This window comes from Malaclemys terrapin, chromosome 1 (genome assembly GCF_027887155.1).
Source record: "Malaclemys terrapin pileata isolate rMalTer1 chromosome 1, rMalTer1.hap1, whole genome shotgun sequence".
NCBI lineage: Eukaryota > Metazoa > Chordata > Testudines > Emydidae > Malaclemys > Malaclemys terrapin.
Window position 1 is genome coordinate 182,070,988 of NC_071505.1, and position 19,832 is coordinate 182,090,819.

General features: G+C 40.0%; 1 protein-coding gene across 2 annotated transcripts in view; it reads left to right on the top strand.

Annotated features, from left to right (window-relative positions):
* NCAM2 (neural cell adhesion molecule 2) overlaps positions 1 to 19,832 on the top strand; it is a 529,484-nt gene that overhangs the window by 481,766 nt on the left and 27,886 nt on the right. Inside the window, exon 16 of one of the 2 annotated variants that reach the window (XM_054047474.1) lies at positions 618 to 942. The exons of the other annotated variant lie outside the window; for it this stretch is intronic. Coding sequence (XP_053903449.1) covers positions 618 to 724 — 107 coding nt within the window. The 3' untranslated portion in view covers positions 725 to 942. Of the gene's footprint in view, positions 1 to 617; positions 943 to 19,832 lie in introns of those variants that run through there. 2 annotated transcript variants of the gene reach the window in all.

A 19,832-nucleotide genomic window follows, 5' to 3' on the forward strand; every position in this document is an offset into this window, starting at 1 on the left:
ATATATTGAAGTGAAAGGTTTCAGTCCCCTCCATCCCCAATGTTCACTAAGCTCTTGCTCAGTATAGAGACGATAGATTGAGGACCTAATTCAACAAAACACTTAGGCTTGCTTAATGAGACTGCTCCTATGCTTAAAACCAAGAATGTCCATAAGTACTGTGCTGGATTAGGTCCTGAAGCAAGGAGAGTAAATATCCCTCATGCCCATGAAAGTGTTTCCTCCAGAGTAATGTTGACACAGATTATTGGGCCATTGTGGGGAAGCATGTGTTGCTACATAGAGATGCTACTTATTGTGTGGATTAAACATTTTGGTATCCAGTTTTGTCATTCCTGCAACTTCAAAGGAACTCATTTTTCACTTTAAAAAATACAACTTTTGTCAATATTTTCAACATAATTTGTTTTTACTGTTAGAGAGACTGTTTTAGAGTGACTGTCTTTGACATTGTGTAAATATTGCATTAATTATTTTTTCTCTTTTTCTTTCCCACTCTTGCTTTTTTTCTTTTAATTTTTACTTTATCTCACATATTTTACAACCTTTCCACTTTTTTCTCAAATTTACTTTTTTCTTACACTCCTCATTTTCTATAACAATCTTCATCAATGCAGATAGATGCTGTGAAGCCACTAAAGGTGAAAATGGAAGCCAATCATGGCAGCAAAATGCTGCTAGTTTTTCTTTCATTGTAGCCATAAGTCTGTTGTGCATGTTTTGATATTATTAATAAGACAAGCAGCATGTTCTCTTCTTTTCCCTGGGAATGTTATTTTTAAGAGATAAATAAATGAAGACCTGGATAAAAATTTGACTTTCTGGAGCTCTTCTAAAGTATACATTTCCAATTAATATCATAATGGAAGTAATTGATCAATCTATGCACGAAAAATTCTCACAAATGGCTTTTTTATCAACACAGAAACCATATATCTCATAACAAACACAAGCTGACAATGATTGGCTGTTCTATGTTCATGATTTTATTCATTTTTTTCTCAGTTATAGTTCGTTTACTTAAGAGACATGTGCATAGACTTGTATATGTCATTGTGGGTGTAGTGGGTTCTCATGTTTGTCATGTTTGATCCCATATCTGCCCCTCTGAATTTTAAAATGTATTTATATATGATTTGTTCTATCAAATATTCCACTTCATTAGTTACTTTTGCGGTATTTAGTACTATTTTTATGCATATTACAAGTTTTTATGCTTTACAATATAGGATAGTTTTAAAGTATTCATCACTATCTCAGTTAAGCTTTGTAAATTTCCCTATTTAATCTATTTTACTTTCTTTTTTCCTCTCTACCAAAATACCTCTGTCCACATAATAGGTCCTTCACCGTTATATCCCAAGGTGATGACCACTTACGGCCCCTGTGCCTGCTTTTTGAAAAAAGAAAGCTGCCATTCCCAACCCTTATTTCCATAGCATGTGTCGGTCATGAAAGACAAGTTCAGAGTTCTTTATCTTGAACTTTAACAAAGAACAGTTAACATAGTTATGGCTCATCTGAACTGTTTATTGCACAGTTGGTATACTTAAAAAAGTAGGCCAGATCATGCCGTTAGATCTATGTCGGCAGACCTTTCTTTGTGCATAGAGATTCATTCATGGTGAGGATCCACATGGATGTAAAGGTTCACCCATATGGATCTGATCATGGTATCAGAAACTAAAGGAGTGGAACTCATAATCCTATTACATATTTAATAATCCTAGAAAGCAATGCGGTTCCAGAGTATGGCAGAAACTTGAGCTTTATGTTAAGAACTCTTTTCAAAAAGTAAAATTACTGCTGTGAAATTGTGCTATTCTTCAGTACGGTATGATCTTGTGACAAAACATCGAGATATTGAACAAAATTATACAATATTTTTAAATGTTTTTCTTTGTTTTCATTCTGTGCTTTTTAATTTTTTTAAAAGGTTATAAATATACCTTATATTTGAAGAAAGATTGGCCAAAATCAGTGTATCTGCTAAAGAAAAACTGAGCATCTTCACCAATGTAAAGGAATGTTTTCACATATTTAAAAACTGGTAAATGACAATTTTTACCAGTTTCAAATTATTCCTGAAAGCTTTCACTTTAGAAGATAATTGGTAAATCCATTTGTTGTATATCATATCAGATATGGCCTTTTGGAAAATGATCTTGCATGGCTGATCTCTCATCCAAGAGGGTATCCTTTTCCCAAAATGCATATATGTAACTCCCAAGACTGATTTACATGCATTTATAGAAAGACATCCCTCTCTATAAACTGAAATATCTAGTACAACTAGGAAACTTAAGCTCTGATCCAGAAACCACTTTGTGTGAAATCCTGGCCCCACTGAAATCAATGGCAAAAATCCTACTGATTTACATGGAGCCATGGTTTCATCCCTTGGCTCCCCCCCCCCACTCCGACTATATTACATCCTTTTTATATCAATGTAATTCCATTAATTTGAATTAAGCTACACCAGCATAAAATTTGGGTGAAAGAGTGGAGAATCAGATTTTCTCGTCAATATACCTACTCGTGCTAATTCAGCATTTTGGCCGCAATTCAGTAAGACACTTCAGATTCCCCCTAACTTAAGCGAAACATGTGCTTAAGTATTGTACTGTGTTGGAACCCAAAGCCAGAAACGACTGTTTGATCTGACCCTGAAAAAACAGATTATTTTTCATAGAAACTATTGTATTTATATATAATATAAATACATTATATATATAATAAATAAATGGATTATAGGTGGAGTTGTTATCGCCAATTGTAGTTCAGGTTGTCTAATACACTACAGTCGAAGAACCTGTTTTCAGTTGCTTATAACTGCCAGATTCTAACAGTTTGTTCTAAAATTTTAAATGAGTGTCTGGCTCAGGCTTTGGGCATGCGGGGTGGGGGCAGTTTCATGTTTTCTTCAGCCATTTCTGAAAACAAGATTCGGGAAAATATATTGTTTTTCCCATGCTAAAAAAAATATTGTACACACTTTTTTGTTGAGAAATTCTAGTGCCTCCTTGCTTTGGGGCAAATATTGGAAATTTGCCCCAAAGACATGTTGCCTTTGTATAAGAAATGTGGCTTTTGCTGTCCCCATGAAGAAATGCCCAAATTTGGTCTAGTTATAAACGTATGAAAATCTCAGTCCACACATGTTCAGTAGAGATTTATTGAGTTTGGCACCTAAATTTTCAGAGTCTGTTTCTGCTGATCATACTTCAGCCCAAGGATACAGGCTCTGAACTGGAATTTCCCTGCAAATATTATTTCCTGCTGCCAGTGGCCTCTTTGGTCCTGGGGACTGTTGTGCTTTCAGTGCTCCCCCTGCGGAAGAGAAAGCAAACTGACTGGAAGGCAGAGAGCAAAAGCTGCATGAACAGTGTCAGAGGAAGTAGATTGGAACAAGGAGAATGGGGCTGCGAGCTGGTGGGGAGGAGAGCACTGGGACTGAAAACTAGGAGAGGATGGGGGACTGGGACTGGCTAGGCATGGGAAATGGGACTTGCAGCAGAGGAAAACAGGAGCACCAGGGTTCTGGAAGACCTAATGAGATGTGAGTGGACACTAAGATTGATAAGGATCCTGGGTGAGTGTGATGATAGGACTTATTAGGCAAGGTGCCTAGAGAGTTCTTGGCTGAGGAGCCCAGTTGAGGGAGACTGGGCCTGGAAACCACATTGGAGGGAAGACTGTGATTCAGAAGGGGAGCCTGGAATTGCCTACGGAAAGCGATTAGGACTGGGAAAGGGAAATGGCATGGAGGGGACTCAGATGAAGAGCTAGGGGTGGGAGAGACAGGACAAAGACAGGCAGGAGGGCACCAGGCAGAAGGGATCCGGTTTGGTGGGGAGAAAGGGCAGAGAGATCTGTGACCACTAGAGCATGCTTATCCCAGATGAAGCCCGAGATGCCTGAGTTTCAACTTTCCTCTTCTGTCAGCAAACAGTTATGAAACACACTGGCAAAAAGTGTCCCTTTAGTGACAGTCTACATAGACAATAGCAACCTGCCTTAATCTTTCTATACCTCTGTTCCCCATATGTAATATGGAAATAATACCACACATTGTGAAGCATTCAAATATTATATTAATGAGCACCATAGAATAGCCCATGAGGAAATTAATATTTCTGTCCTCAGAGCAGGACTGAAATAGTGTGCAGTAAATAAGTCCTGGGGCCACATATTGAACAGGGAAGAGAAAACAAAAATTTGAATAGCTGCTTATTTAGTGAGCACCAGCCATTCTCTCTACCAGGGGTTGGCAACGTTTGGCACGTGGCTCGCCAGGGTAAGCACCCAGGCCAATGGGGGCGGCGGGAAGCCGCGGGCAGCACATCCCTTGCCTGCGCTGCTTCTCGCCTCCCCCATTGGCCTGGAACGGTGAACCGCGGCCAGTGGGGGCCACGGTCAGCCGAACCTGCCGCGTCAGCAGGTAAATAAACTGGCCCGGCCCACCAGGGTGCTTATCCTGGCAAGCCACGTGCCAAATGTTGCCAACCCCTGCTCTATACTGAATGAGGCAAGGGTCCTGTTCAAAAAATAGTATGTTATCATATTATTAAAAATTATTATAGTGCATGCACACAAGGACAGGCCTCGGCAACCTTAATTCTGCATCTGACGAAGTGGGTATTCACCCACGAAAGCTCATGCTCTGATACGTCTGTTAGTCTATAAGGTGCCACAGGACTCTTTGCTGCTTTTACAGATCCAGGCTAACATGGCTACCCCTCTGATAAATGAAAGATAATGAGCAGGCACACAGAATCTGATGAAGCTATTTAAAGACCCACTGAAGCTTCATGGAAAACTTAGTAAAACCTTAATGGGAGTTAAATCTGTGTCTTAGGAGGCAAGCTGGATTCCCTTTTCCCCAAGGGAGCATATTTATGTCATAGTTCCCATAGGGAATGGAGACAATGAGAAAGCTTTATGTCACTTGTACTTCTTCCCCTGATCTTGGGACTAGGGTCTGGCTTTAGGGGCCTGCAATCAGGGCAGACACCCCGGACACCAACATTCCTGGGCACCAAATCATCACATTCGGTTACCAAATCCCCATTTTTGTTTCTTTTTGATAATAGAGTTTTGGGTGGGTTTGTTTTGTCGCTTACTCCATTTGAGTGGTGGGTGGGCACTGAAAACATTTTTCACCCTGGAAAATAAAGGGCCCTGGGATCAACAAGATACTGGACCAATCACTAGGTTAAATTAGAGACATCTCAGGGCTACTGGTAAATTACAGCTAGCTGCCTAGTACAGCTGGGGATTCATGGGGCATAAGGACATCTGACCCCACCCCTTTTCCCCTGGTCATACCTTCTACAGCAGGGATAAATAAGGGTGAGTTAAGCTGTTTGTACAGCTGCTCTGTATCACTAGAGTAGGCTCAAAGATCTGACCTAATGAGGTTACATTGTCTTTCAGCTAGTGCAAGTAAGAGGAGAATCAAGCCCAGTATGTTCTTGGTCTATAACTCAGACTGTGTCACACAGCAGTTTCCTGGGATAATATAGAGATGTATGTATTGGTCTGTAATATAGTTTGAGATGCCTGTCCTTAAAATATTAGTAAAGTAGGATTATTGTACAGGAAATTGTAATATCATGCCTTCTCACAAGAAAGAGCAGGGAAGTAGAGAGAATGGAAGTGCTTACAGATGAAATAATAATTGCTAGATATATACTTACCAGCTTTTGGATTATAACTCAAACTAAAGTTAAGTGATACCCTCTACCCCGATATAACGCTGTCCTCGGGAGCCAAAAAATCTTACCATGTTATAGGTGAAACCGCGTTAAATCAAACTTGCTTTGATCCGCTGGAGTGCGCAGCCCCGCCCCCACGGAGCATTGCTTTACTGCATTATATCCGAATTCGTGTTATATCGGGTCACATTATATCGGGGTAGAGGTGTATATAGATGTGCACAGATATAATTTGATACATTGCTGTCATTAAGGCGTAAATGTTAGGTAAGTAAAGTTATTCTTGAAATATAGTAATTCTAAAAAGGCTTTTAGCTTTTATGATTGAAAATGTAGCATTTTCCCAGCGTTGTCATGTACCTAGACATTGTTTCATTTAACATAATTTTAAAGTCCTAAATTACACTGAATTTGAGCCTGAAATCCTAATTAGTGACCCAGAGAACTTAAAAATAAGCCTCCCCAATATTGTGATGCAACTCAAAGCAACAATAGTTTTAGTATTCTTCACTGTGCTACAATTTAAAAACTTTTAAAATCTAGGACTGTATTCTTCCCCAAAGAGGTTTCCTTTGTATCTTTTTCGTTTCCTGAATTTTGACAAGTTACAAACAGGTACAAATAATTTATCAGCCAAATGATTTACATAATAGGAGTACAAGCCAGTGTACAATGGTTTATTTATAACAATAGAGATATTGGAATATAAAACACTGGGCTAAAAAGAGAAATAAAAACAACATAATACTATACACTAAAAGCTACCTATATTTTATACATTAGCAATAAAATGTGTTTATTTGTATTTTTGTATGTTTACATTTTTGAATGTATAATGGACATACCTAAATTCTGTTGCTAGATAAATATAAACAAACACCAAGTACTGTCCAATTTCAAAGCTATAATGGATTTAGAGAGCTGACCACATTGAAGTAAAACCCAGAAAATGTGAACTTTATACGTAAAAACAGAAAATGACATTTACAACATTTAAACTAATGGAATAACATAATAGATATATAGTATGCAAATAACCAAATTCAACTGCATGATAATTTCCTGAGCCAAATCCAGAATCATGCTCCTATCACCCAATGTCCTCCTGTCATTGTTCACAATGTGTTGAAATACAACTTTAAGTGTACAACCAGCTAATGAGAGGGCTAATACAATAGAACCTCAGAGTTATGAACACCTCAGGAATGGAGGTTGTTCATAACTGAAATGTTTGTAACTCTGAACAAAACACAAAACATTATGGTTCTTTCGAAAGTTTACAACTGAACATCGACTTAATACAGCTTTGAAACATTACTGCAGAAGAAATATGCTGCTTTTAACCATCTTAATTTAAATTAAACAAGCACAGAATCAGTTTCCTTACCATGTCAAATAGTTTTTTAAAACTTTTTTTTAGTAATTTACGTTTAACACAGTACTGTAGAGTATTTGCTTTTTTTTTTCTTTTTTGGTCTCTGCTGCTGCCTTCTGCATACTTCTCATTCCAAATGAGGTGTGTGGTTGACTGGTCAGTTCATAACTCTGGTGTTTCTAACTCTGAGGTTCTACTGGATAATCATCTTAAATAAACAAGAATGAGAGGGCAAAAGGGAATCTTATACTGTAATGATTTATGTGATACGGGCTCCAATCTCCTGCACAGGAACCACAATAGGTGGAGTTGACTATATGCTATTTTTTTGAACTTCTTCAATCCTCTGTATTGTTGCGGGACAGTTTGGCCTTTGGAAGTAATTAGAACAGCCTCAGTGCTGCTATGTCTTGTGGAATCTACAATGACCTCCTAGGGACCGCTATGGCTTCTGGGGAACATCGGAGTACACTGTGCTCACACCATGGCCACTCCCACCCCATTTGCAGGGGCAGTGGGGGAATCTCCAGCTTGCCATTAAGGCAATATAAGGCTGCTTTATCCTTCTGTGGGGTCTATGTGTTTTCCTTGTTAAAGTCTTGCCACATTTTTCAAATGTACAAAGCAAAATAGAGGGAAAACAATAAATAAGCCTGCACTTACATGACTGCATTCTCATGACATTGTTTATTGCAATTAAACATGGTTTATTGTGTCTACCAGAATGTTCTCCCAATCCTTGATAAGCTGTGTTCATTATGCATAGAACAGTTCTATTCACTACAGTAGGAAATGCACATATAATATCTGCAGAATTGGACACTTAGCATATGTAGTCTTATATGCTAACCCAGGGACTGGCAACCCTGGGATGGTTTGTTTACCTGCAGCGTCCGCAGGTTCGGCTGATCGTGGCTCCCACTGGCCGCGGTTCACCATTCCAGGCCAATGGGGGCTGTGGAAAGTGGCACGAGCCGAGGGATGTGCTGGCCGCTGCTTCCCGCAGCCCCCATTGGCCTGGAACAGCGAACCGCGCCCAGTGAGAGCTGCGATCAGCCGAACCTGTGGATGCTGAAGGTAAACAAACTGTCCTGGCCTGCCAACGGATTTCCCTGATGGGCTGCATGCCAAAGGTTGCCGATCCCTGTGCTAACCTCTGAATCTACAGTATTATCTATCAAGAAGCTACACAAATGTGAGAACTAAATGGTTTATTACCTGTTTGACAAAGGTTGTCATGAAAGGGTAACCATGAGGAGACTGCAAGTGATCAAAATGTTGAGATTGCTCTCTGGGTTTTCTCATGCTTTGCCTCTGTACTGGATATTCATTGCACAATGATTCACAGAAGGAAAATACTTCTCAGAATCACATTCAGAATGTGCTTCCACCCTCCAGGATGTTTAACATCTACATTTTGGTTCTAAATAAGTTTTTTCCTCAGTTTACCATCCCAACTTGCATGCTTCCTTTTCCTGACACCAGTGGCATAGTCAGCATGTACCCTCTTGACAGCAGTCAGACATCTTTTGAGGCTCGATGGTCAACTGTTAGAATTGTGCTTCCTTCTTGCATAGTTGCATCACATCTTCCTTTCAGCTCCTAATAAATCTCAGAAGAGCTAGCATAATGTAATCCAGGGGTTGGCAACATTCGGCATGCGGCTCGCCAGGGTAAGTACCCTGACGGGCTGGGCCAATTTATTTACCTGCTGACTTGGCAGGTTCGGCCAATTGCGGCCCCCACTCTCCGCGGTTCACCGTCCTGGGCCAATGGGGGCGGCGAGAAGCCGCGGCCAGCACATCGCTCGCCCACGCCGCTTCTCGCCGCCCCCATTGGCCAGGGACGGCGAACCGCGACCAGTGGGGGCCGCGATCGGCCGAACCTGCCACATCAGCAGGTAAATAAAACTGGCCCGGCCCGCCAGGATGCTTGCCCTGGCAAGCCGCGTGCCAAACGTTGCCGACCCCTGATGTAATCTATTATTGTCTGGTCCTTGCCTTCCCCAGGGAAGTATCTAATGCAGCCAGTGCTGTTATTCCCCAGATGTACACTTTAAATTACATATTGGGTGAAATCCTGGCCCCACTGGAGTCAATGGAAATTTTGCTATTGATTTTGAAGGGACCAGGATTTTACCCATAGAAAACCTGTATATTTTGTAACTATTGTCTAATAATAAATGTTAGCTGTATTTAGATAATAAAAACAGGCCATTAAGACAAATATTTCTTCATAACCGTAAACCTATTCTATAGAAGTACATTTCTTTGGAACACATAATTCATTTGTGTAGAATATACCCCATGCTTGGGTACTATGAACAAAGATGTATTTCACCTTTGCAGGAGTCACTTTAATGGTGCAAGGCCAAATGTCCCTCCAAAGCCATCCATTTAACCACCATTTTCCAAATAGTCTGTTTTTAAGAAATAGTCCAACTATTTTTGACTTCCAATCATATCACTCCAGAGAAAACTAGTAGAAACTCTAATACCATATATGAGACCATTCAGTGGTGTAGATGTGTCTCCATAGATTTCTATATGGGGGGGGGGAGTTTTTTTTCCATAAAATAAAGAGTAAAATTACTTTATTAAATTAAGTGTAATTATGTTAATCTGTAGGAGATGAGCATGACATTATTATCCTGACAGAATCTGAATTGAGAGGATACGAGTTTAGCAGACAATAGTATATATACCTCTGATTTCAAGCTGAGCATTTGATATAAATTAGCAAATGAATGAGTCTTCTTTTGATGGGTACCAGTTTACTATTCATATGCTATATGTAATAGCTGAAAGTTCAGGCATTTTAAGGTTTGAGAAATTAACACATGAATAGCACGGTTATTTTAGGACTCTACTTGGTAAACATCAGCAGATTATAAACTAGTATCTATCATATTCTATATTTCTAAAAACAATTTATACAATTAAATAAAAGTGTGTAGGCAAGGAGCAGTTGTATCAGGCCCAAATCCTGCAAAGACTTCTGCATGTTCTTAACTTTAAGAAGTCAATGGGACTACTCATATGTTTAAATTCAGCACATATGTAAATGTTTGCAGGAATAGGGCCTGAGCGACTTACCTACAGATAATTAACAGTTTTTTCAGGCACTGGGTTTGAAAATTGTTCTTAGTTACACCCGTTTTCATACATCTTTATTTTATACAGTATATATAGTACATTATCCTGAGCAAAACTATAATTGGCATCATTATGTGGCATTGTGGACACACTGCATTTTATGCTATTACAGTGAATGGTATCGAATATTTATTTTACAAATCCAACATGCAGTAAAATGGGGAAATAGTTATTTTTATCAAGCATGACATTTTTATCAGGATGCACATTGACTGAATTGTAACACAAGCTAAGCAAACCAGATCAGTTGTGTATTTTCAGTATTATTTCATTGAAAATGTTACACACTATGTGTTCACTCTGCTACTATGAAACATATTTTACGTGCTACAATCTCTGTGAATTTCTGTTTTCTAAAAAAACACTCTAAATACAAAAAGTTTCTGGGTTTTTAATAATTAATTTGTGAAACATTAACTTTTAATTTTTTTTCTCATTCCTTTCTTGTTTCACTGACATTCTGCTCCATTGGCTTTTCCTGCCACCTCAGCTTTTTCCCTGAAGAATGTGTGCATAGTGTACATGTAATGTCCCTCAGCATCATTACAAACATAATGTCCATATATATATATGTAACCTTATGCATGTCTTCCATTTGTTGTTCAATGTCCATTTTATTTTATGTAACCTTTCTATCTCCATTTTTGTAATAAAGAAAATTGAATGAAAGCATCTTTATCTGTATTTTCTTTATTACTGGTGAAACCACTTGTCCTCGTCCTGTATTTCCGTTATATCATATTTGGCTGACTAGAATTCTGAACTTCATGGACAACATTTTTGTTTCAACAGTTAACACTGATATTTTATCACTAAAGTGCATATATACCATTTCCCCCATTCTCATTTTGGCTTATGTTAGGTGGCTGCTATATTATACTAGAAAAGCAATTATGTAGCTACTACTGGTCTCTTCCTTGAAATGGTTTTAGTGGCCCTGGAAACAGAAATAATTGTATCTTCTCTTAGGGCTTGGCCACACACTCACGCGAGTTGTACCACTTTATACAGTATAAAAGTGCATTATACAGTATAACTTATTGCCATATGGAAAGGGGAACAAGCTAAATATGTAGAAGTCACCTTTATACTGGTATAACTGCATTCACATTAAGAGTTCTACCCATGTACTTATTTGTATAAAAAGAAAATCACACTCTGTAGCCAAAATAGTTATACAGTACAAAAACTGTATAGATTAGTTTTACAGTAATTATGCAATAGTATTTAGAGTTTAAATTGTGCTGATGAGCTCACAACTACTGTATTTGTGTTTGCCCCAACTTTAGTGAACAGGCAGAAAATCCCACTGAACCTGTAAATAGGTTGTCAGTCCAAATATAGTGACTAATTAACATAGGTCATCTTCACCTTTCAGGCCTCTGACTGTGATCTCTCTGAATAATACTGTCGGCTGGTACAATGTTGCTAATCAAAATTGCATGGAGTGCACACACCGTGATTTGAGTTCAACAGTTGGCAAGACAAAGGCATTTTCCTTTTTCTTCACTTAATAGTAATGCAACACTTATATAAAACCATACCTTTTCTAAGCCCTCCACAAACATTGGCTGATACTTACAACACTTCCATGAGATAGGTAGGTAAATGGTATTGTTCCCAATTTAAAATTAGGAAGCCAAGCACAGAAGTTAAGTCACTTACCCAAGGCTATATAATGAGTCAGTGGGAGAGCTCATGACACAAAAACTACCCTAGTTGGACACAGTGTGGAGGAATTCTGGGCTGGTTCTAGGCTATCTCCTCTTAGCTTCCCCGTGGAGGAAGCATGTAGGAAGGAGAAGGCGGCATTCTGAGAGCTGGGTGTGTTCTAAAGATCCCCAGCTGAAGAATGGCCCTTGTTGCAGCTGGGTGTAACTCAGGGCAGCCTCCAGTGATCATGAGATCATGTTGGTGGCTTAGAGCCATCTTTGCCCCTTCATGTGCTGAGTGCAGTTCTGGTGCATCTGAGAATCCAGGCCTAAAACTCAAGTCTTTGTGTTAGTGACTGAATTCATGTTCGTCCTCATCCAGCATGAGCTGCATTGAAGAGACATCAATATTAAATGCCAGATCCTGCAAGCCCTGCATAACTGAAACTCCCATTGAAGTGAAGGGGACATGAACACATACAGGGCTTGAAGATGCTGTTTCTGTGTTAGCATTTAACACTGATGACCTGTCCCTATTTCTTTAAGACCCTAGTACCCTTCTTTAATGCGATTTTCTGCCATCCAGTCTTTTTTCCTGCTTTTTCAGGTTATGAAATCAATTGGGACAAGCCAGAAATCTTTACTCTTAATAAATGTTGCTATGGTACCATGCCCATTTGTAAATTATCACCTGAAATGAAAACCACAAAGATCAAAAATTTGGAAGTATGTTTAATGACCAATTTCAATTCCACCTTATATTTAAAAAACTGTCTAGGTTATGGGTGTCACTTCCTAATGGTAAAGAGAGTAAAAACTGTGAAGAAACTTATTAATACCTCAGCTAAGCTACACTCTCAGAATACTTCTACCTCTTTATTTTGCATTATCTTTAGATGGAGCAGTATTGTGTCATTGCTACTTGAGTAAATGTATGATTGAAGTCAATGGGGAGGTCTGTTTAAAGATTGATGGCATGATATTGCCCATCAGATTATCTCCTCTCGCCTCAGTAAATGCTTGTGCACTCATATAGATGCACTTGTCAAAAAATGTTGTTTTCCCAGGATAGATGGTGTGAATTTTACCCAATATACAGTTGTTGTTTTTTTAATCTGGCTTTTCCCCCACTAAAACGGGATGTTCTGAGAAAGAATGTAAATGATGAATTCCTCCTGTGTGTGTGTGTGTGTGTGTGTTTATTTTAAGGAGAGATATGCAGCATTACCTTACACATAATTAATATTATGCATACATGTCTGTCTCACTAGCCCTAATAAGTCTTTCAAGTTCTGTAATGGCAGTGGAGATACAGAGTTGAATATCCAACTAGACCAGTGGTATCAACCTTTTCAGCCATATTATATTCAGCCAAATTATTATTTCAGGAAGGCCAAGGAGCCACAATCAGCACTCTGAAGGATGCGGTGATCAGGCTTTTCCTGCTAGTATATAGTCAGCTGGCATAAATTAGAAGCAACCTGCTCTGGGGCAGATAATCAGAGAGTTGGTTGTTGGGTTTTTAGTTTCTTCTCCTTTCCACCTCTCCTGAGCTGCCCCAGATAGCTGTGTGCAAAAGGAGAGCCAGTCTTTGCTAGGCACTAGGCCCAGGCAGAACTAATCGATTGTCTATCTGGCTCTTTCTGTTACACTCACAATCTAGCAAGGAAGCAGGTAGCTGAGCAATCCAGGGTATGTGTACAGTACAACAAAAGCCCAGGGTTAGAAGAACACAAGTTAGCATATCCTGGGTTTGGTAACCTGAAGCTTGAGTGTTTACACTCACTTGTAACCCCAGTTCTATTGGACTTGTGCTCTGGAAATCTGTCAAAAGTATCCCACAATTGCACTGGCCAAATTTCTATGTCCTCTGGAAAGTCAAGTTTGGTGGACAGTGAAGTTTTCCCACACTGCACTACAAACAAAGGGCATCTACACTGTATTATGCAGGCCAAAATTTAACCACCCATAGCCCAGACTGCCTAGTGATCTTCCAATATGTGGCCACTGTAGCCCTTTGTTTGTGGTGCAGTATGGGAAATGTTGACTGTACACCCAACTTGACTTTCCAGGGGACAAAGTAATTCAGTCTGTGCGATTGTGGGATACTTTTGGTGGACTCCTATAGCACAAGTCCAGTAGCACTGCATCTACACTGCAAAGCAATAGGGCTCAACCTGACTCAGATTTGGACCCTCCAACACAGTGATGTCTTGGACCAAGCCCTGGTTTAGCACAATTTATATGTAGTCAGAAGAGGGTTAAGCCTGAGTTTGACCCCTGGACTTGCATTGTGGTTTAGATATACCCTTACTTCTTCCTCCCGTGACACAGCAGGTATCCACTGGGGGAGCTGCTGAGCAGCTGCAGAAAGGAAAGACCCAGAGCTGCATGACGTACCCCGGGTCATAGCAGAAGTGCTCCTGGAACTGCAGGGGAGGCATTTGAGGTGCCAGGGATAATTCAAAGCCTTCTTTTTAAATATCAAAAGCCATGGCCCCAGGAATGCATTTAAATTAACAATAAAATATATATTTTCTTGTTAGCACATTCATCCTCAAGAGCTATCAGTTGGACACCCCTGAACTGGACTCTGAATTCCCTGTACGCCATTCTGGCTATTTCATTTACATCCACTTTTAGATCCTTTTACATTGCCAGAATGGTGTAAAAGGACTTTAGTGTAAAGGAGAATTAAGCCCTAATAACTCATTTGGCTAAAAGAGTCATTAAGGACAATCCTTGCCTAAAAAATAGAGGAAAAATACATTTGGAATGACTGCTTTTCTGCAAGAGCTAATTACGGTATATATAATTCAAAGGAAGGCCTCTCTTGGATTTACAAGAAAAGCATAACATTCTTGATAAGCATCATTTCTGATGCTGACAGCTCCGAAACTGTATCAGCTCTAAAACTGACACTCTCAACTATGAAACTGAAAATATCAACCCCTCTTTCACCCACATTGTCTGTCATTTACAACACATACTTCCATATCTGATCATTGAAGTCAATAGGAGTTATGCGACTGACTTCAGTGTTAGCTGGCTTATGGACATAACTAGCAATAAGGTAATGTATTACTGGGTTTATCTAAGATGGTAGGCATTTGACTTTCTGTGGGTTAACATTTACAATATATCTACAGCAGGAGGAGTTATATGGTCCTCTTATTTCACAAAGACCGTCAGAATCAGAGTGTTGCTGAACGTATCAAGCAACACAGGGCATAATTCTTCATTGTGACAGGGTGTACTAGGCTCAGAGGGCCCCTGCTGGAGTGCTCACGGTCCTAACACACCCTGCCCCAGGAAAGAGCAAGAGAGGTGGGCCCTCTAGGCTGCCTAGAGAGGCTGTGAGAAAGCAGCCAATTGGAGAAGAGGCAGCAGGGAGTGGCCAATCAGAGTCCTGTAGGCTCACATGAAAGGAGCTGCTGGACAGAGTAGATTAATTTGCTGGCAAGGACTAGGGGAGTAAGGAAGGTGCTCCTGGCTGGCTGAAGGAGTAAGCAGGACTTCACCCCTGGTGTAAGGGTGAGGGTGAAGGTTCTGGGGCCGCAGGGAAGTGGCGCAGGGAACAGCAGAAACAGTAACAGAGTAAAAAGGGATGCAGCACGTGGCTGCTATTTGTAGGGTCCCGGGGCTGGGACCTGGAGTTGTGGGCTGGTCCAGGTTCTTCCCACCAGCCACTAGGGAAGTGGCTTAAGCCCTGATCAAGGGAATAGTCCATGGGTGACCTGGCAGTGGGTCAGCTTTTGTGGGACTGATATTTCCTGGAAGGGAAGAGAACTGAACTTCAAGTAATGAACTTCAGCTGGAGAGTGGGGATCAGTTGAGTCTTGCCAGGAGGCAAAGAATCTCCAAGGAGGAAGGCTGGGGACACTGCTCCATTCCAGAGCAGAAACCATTTGAGTGCTAGCCCAGAAGGGGCTGAGGAATAAGCCTAGGAAGGGATGCAGGAAGAGACCAACTGAGGGACTGGGATAGGCCCCGTTGGACTTCTACCCTGGAAGGGGTTTGTTTTGTTCACATACAGACTGTTAGCAAAGATCCACTTGACGAGGGCGATAGCCAGTAGAAGGCACGGCCAGCAGCGCAAAGCTGAAAAAAGAGCAGGCACGCAAATACCGGACAGCGGGCGCTCATGAGAGACATGGACCCCATCACAGTCATACTCTACTATGCTGCCTTTCACCTATGTGTTCTAGGAGACAGTTATAGGTGATTTCAAAAAAAGAAAATCAAACAGACTCCACTAACATTCAATATGTCTTTGTTAGAATCCAGATCTGTTTCTGTAAGGAAACAAATTGAGAAGAACATTGTGGATTGTCACTAACTTTCCCCTTCATCCTGACACATGCTCATAAAAAAATGCTTGCTATGACTTAAAGACTAGTGGCTACAACTTTTAATGCAATTTTCATTAAATCTGAGGGTAGACCTATGAACTGTTGGACACTTACCCGGCTCTGTGGTTACATTGCTAAATACAGACCCCTGTGCCTGTGCAACACACCCATGCCAGGCAAACTAATGGCAGACAGTATAGCCTCATTGAAATACTCCCATCGTCTTTTCTCAGTGAAAGAAGTGATTGGTCCTAAAGAAGAGTTCTCATACTACTGCTGAGAACTTAGGTTCCCGCCCATAAACACACATTCACTTAAACTCTTACCATGATCAGTTTAGCCATCAGCTTTCCCCTTATCAAATCTAAGTATGGGCCAAAGGAACTCTTCTCGTTATCAGAGATCTTACTTACATTTTCAATGTAGGAAAATATTTACCAATCCAAAAATGTGACAAGAAAAAAGTGCGTACAAAGACTATGAAAAGACTGATAACAGATATGAAACTATTTTGTAAAACCATAAATATGCCTTTTAGCTGCTTATCAATTGAGAAATATTTTATTATGTAAAAATGTGAAAGTACTTAAATTTCAAAGATGAGCCTTTTTAATATTTGAATCAGTGACTAATTACTTTGCTTAAAATGAAGGACAGGCCCTTCAATTTGTTTTTGAATTTGAATTGTATTATATTCATCAAAGTTATGTCCATTACAAACACCTCTGGCATTTTCTGCTTTTCTCTTTCATTATAAGGTGTCCATGTAACTATTTTTATTTTTATTTTCTCTCCCTAGTTCTATTTTACAAAACAATTACAACTGTGCAAGTCCTCAGATTGTCTTGATTCTCAGCACTGTTCTCAAATATTAAATGTTATAGTTTACTTTTTATGTGTATATCCAAAAATAATGCAGCAATAATTAATTATTGATAAAATGTACAAAATAGAAACATAGAGCAAAGAAGAAATATGATAAAAATGCACAATATAAGTTTGTCATGCTGAAGTCATCATCAACATCTTAGGTGACAACTGCCCCAAAAAGACAGCTAGGACAGGAATGCCTCTTGTGCTAGCCTATAATGGATCACCAGTAAACAAGAGGTATGCTCTAGTAAAATGACAGATTTGCATGAACTCACACAGGAAAATGATAAAAGAAAAAAAATACCATATCACCTGTGGATGAACACTTTTCACAAAGCGATCACTCCATATCTGACCTATCAGTCCTCATCCTCAAAGGAAACCTGCACAACACTTTCAAAAGACGAGCCTGGGATCTTAAATTCATAAATTTGCTTGACACTAAAAATCATGGTCTTAATAAAGACACTGGTTTCATGGCTTATTAAAACAATCTGTAACCCACTAACCCCCTTCTTTGTCCTATGACTACAGTGGTGTTAATGGGCCACTGCACCTTGAATGGGCCCACAGAATATGTGTTGACTACTTACCCTAAACAATCTGCTCCACCTTATATTTAGCTGTGCCACTGAGTATGTGTCCCAAACCTGAAGAAAAATCTGGGTAAGCTGAAGAAAATGTCTGGGTAAGCCTCCCACCAACAGAAGTTGATCCAATAAAAGATATTACCTCACCCACCTTGTCTCTCTAGATTTGCTCATGAAAGTTATACATAACAAAACTGTATGACTGTGAAAGGAAAGAGTAAATTGTTATAAATGTCCAATTACTGGCCTTTCAGATTCCAAAATATTCATATTCATGAAGTATTGAGTAAGAAATAATCTCACTATCTGAGCCATTCAAATTAAACTCAGCCACATCATTATTTTCTTTTGATTTGCATGTCAAAATGTCACAGCATTGGCAAATTCATATATACGTTTCCATCAACAATAACATAGAATTTGACCAGAAAAAAAGAAGTATTGATGCTTTAATGCCCAATAGAAGAAACTGAAGATTCAAAACCATTTTCTTATTTGACAGACTGGACCTGGACAAATGTTATTTCCTTCTTAGCCCATCATTAGAATACTTTTGCACTTCTCTACACACTGTATACTTCTGTCTCTATCAGTATTGGACATAGGAGACACAGGAAAATCCAATTTACGTTGGTAAGGAATGATAATGAAGTATAGTAACTCAGAGACTAGATAGCTAGACAGTAGTTGCTTTATTCTTTAATGGAAATATAAGGTACGGTATTTAAGAATCTAGTCCCCAATCCTACATAACTAAGTTTTGTTACTGACTGCAATGAGGGCAGGAGCAGGCCCCTAGAGAGGAGGAATAAATGGAATATGTAATCAATTCTAAAAAAAGGTAATAATTTATAATAATCTAATGTAAAAGATTAAGTTCTATAAGGCTTCCTCACTTTGCTGAACACTTTATCACACAAATACCAACTGAATTCCATTGTACTACTCAGTAATTACTCACAACATGAGTAAGAGTTGCACTGCTTAGCCCTAAACTGCTAAATCCTAACACATGAATCTTATAAGGTCTGATACTATTTTCCAGTTTTACAGTCTAGAAAAGGATTATATTCAGCATTATCCTTGTGTGTTTGAAATAATGCAATACTACATTCTAGCTATTTGAATGCCTGTCAAAAGGTACTATTTTTTAATCAAAAGCAAGAGTTTTTAATGAACTAAATAAGACTTGGAAGCTATTAAATCAAAGCAAAGTCCCAGAGCCTTTACAGTTGCAATAACAATGTGTAGTGTGACTTTAGATACTGTTTTTAAGGATATTTGATGTAGGGATGCAAGACATTTGGCATCATGGACAACCTCTATTGAAGGGGTCGGCAACCTTTCACTTTAATTTAAGGTTTTGCGTGCCAGTAATACATTTTAATGTTTTTAGAAGGTCTCTTTCTATAAGTCTATCATATATAACTAAACTATTGTTGTACGTAAAGTAAATAAGGTTTTTAAAATGTTTAAGAAGCTTCATTTAAAATTAAATTAAAATCAAAGCCCCCCGGACCAGTGGCCAGGACCCGGGCAGTGTGAGTGCCACTGAAAATCAGCTTGCGTGCTGCCTTTGGCACGTGTGCCCAGGGCCGGCTCCAGGCACCAGCCAACCAAGCACGTGCTTGGGGTGGCACCTTAGAAGGGGCGGCCAATCTTGGGGTTGCGGGGGCACTCGGGGTTTTTTGTTTGGTTTGGTGGGGCAGTGCTCGAGGTTTTTTGTTCGTTTGTTTTTGTTTCAGCAGTGCGGCACGGGGAGGGGTGGGGGCTTCGGTGGCGCGGCGCTGAGGGGGCGCGGGGGTTGGCGCAGCGCTCAGGGTTTGGGCGGCCTGGCGCGGCCCAGCGTCGGGGTTTGGGAGGTGTGGTGCAGCGCGGCGCTCGGGGGGGGGGGGGAGAGGGTTGGTGCGCGGCGCTTGGGGCGCCGGTATTACGGCGGGGCGGCGCTCTTTTTTTTTTTTGCCTGGGGTGGCAAAAAAGTTAGAGCTGGCCCTGCATGTGCCATAGGTTGCCTACCCCTGCTCTATTGCAATGAGTACAAGAGGGCAGTGTGAAAGAGAGAGCAAACAAGGTAATTCCTTCCACCTGCCACCTTCTTTGGTAGTATTTTCAGAATAT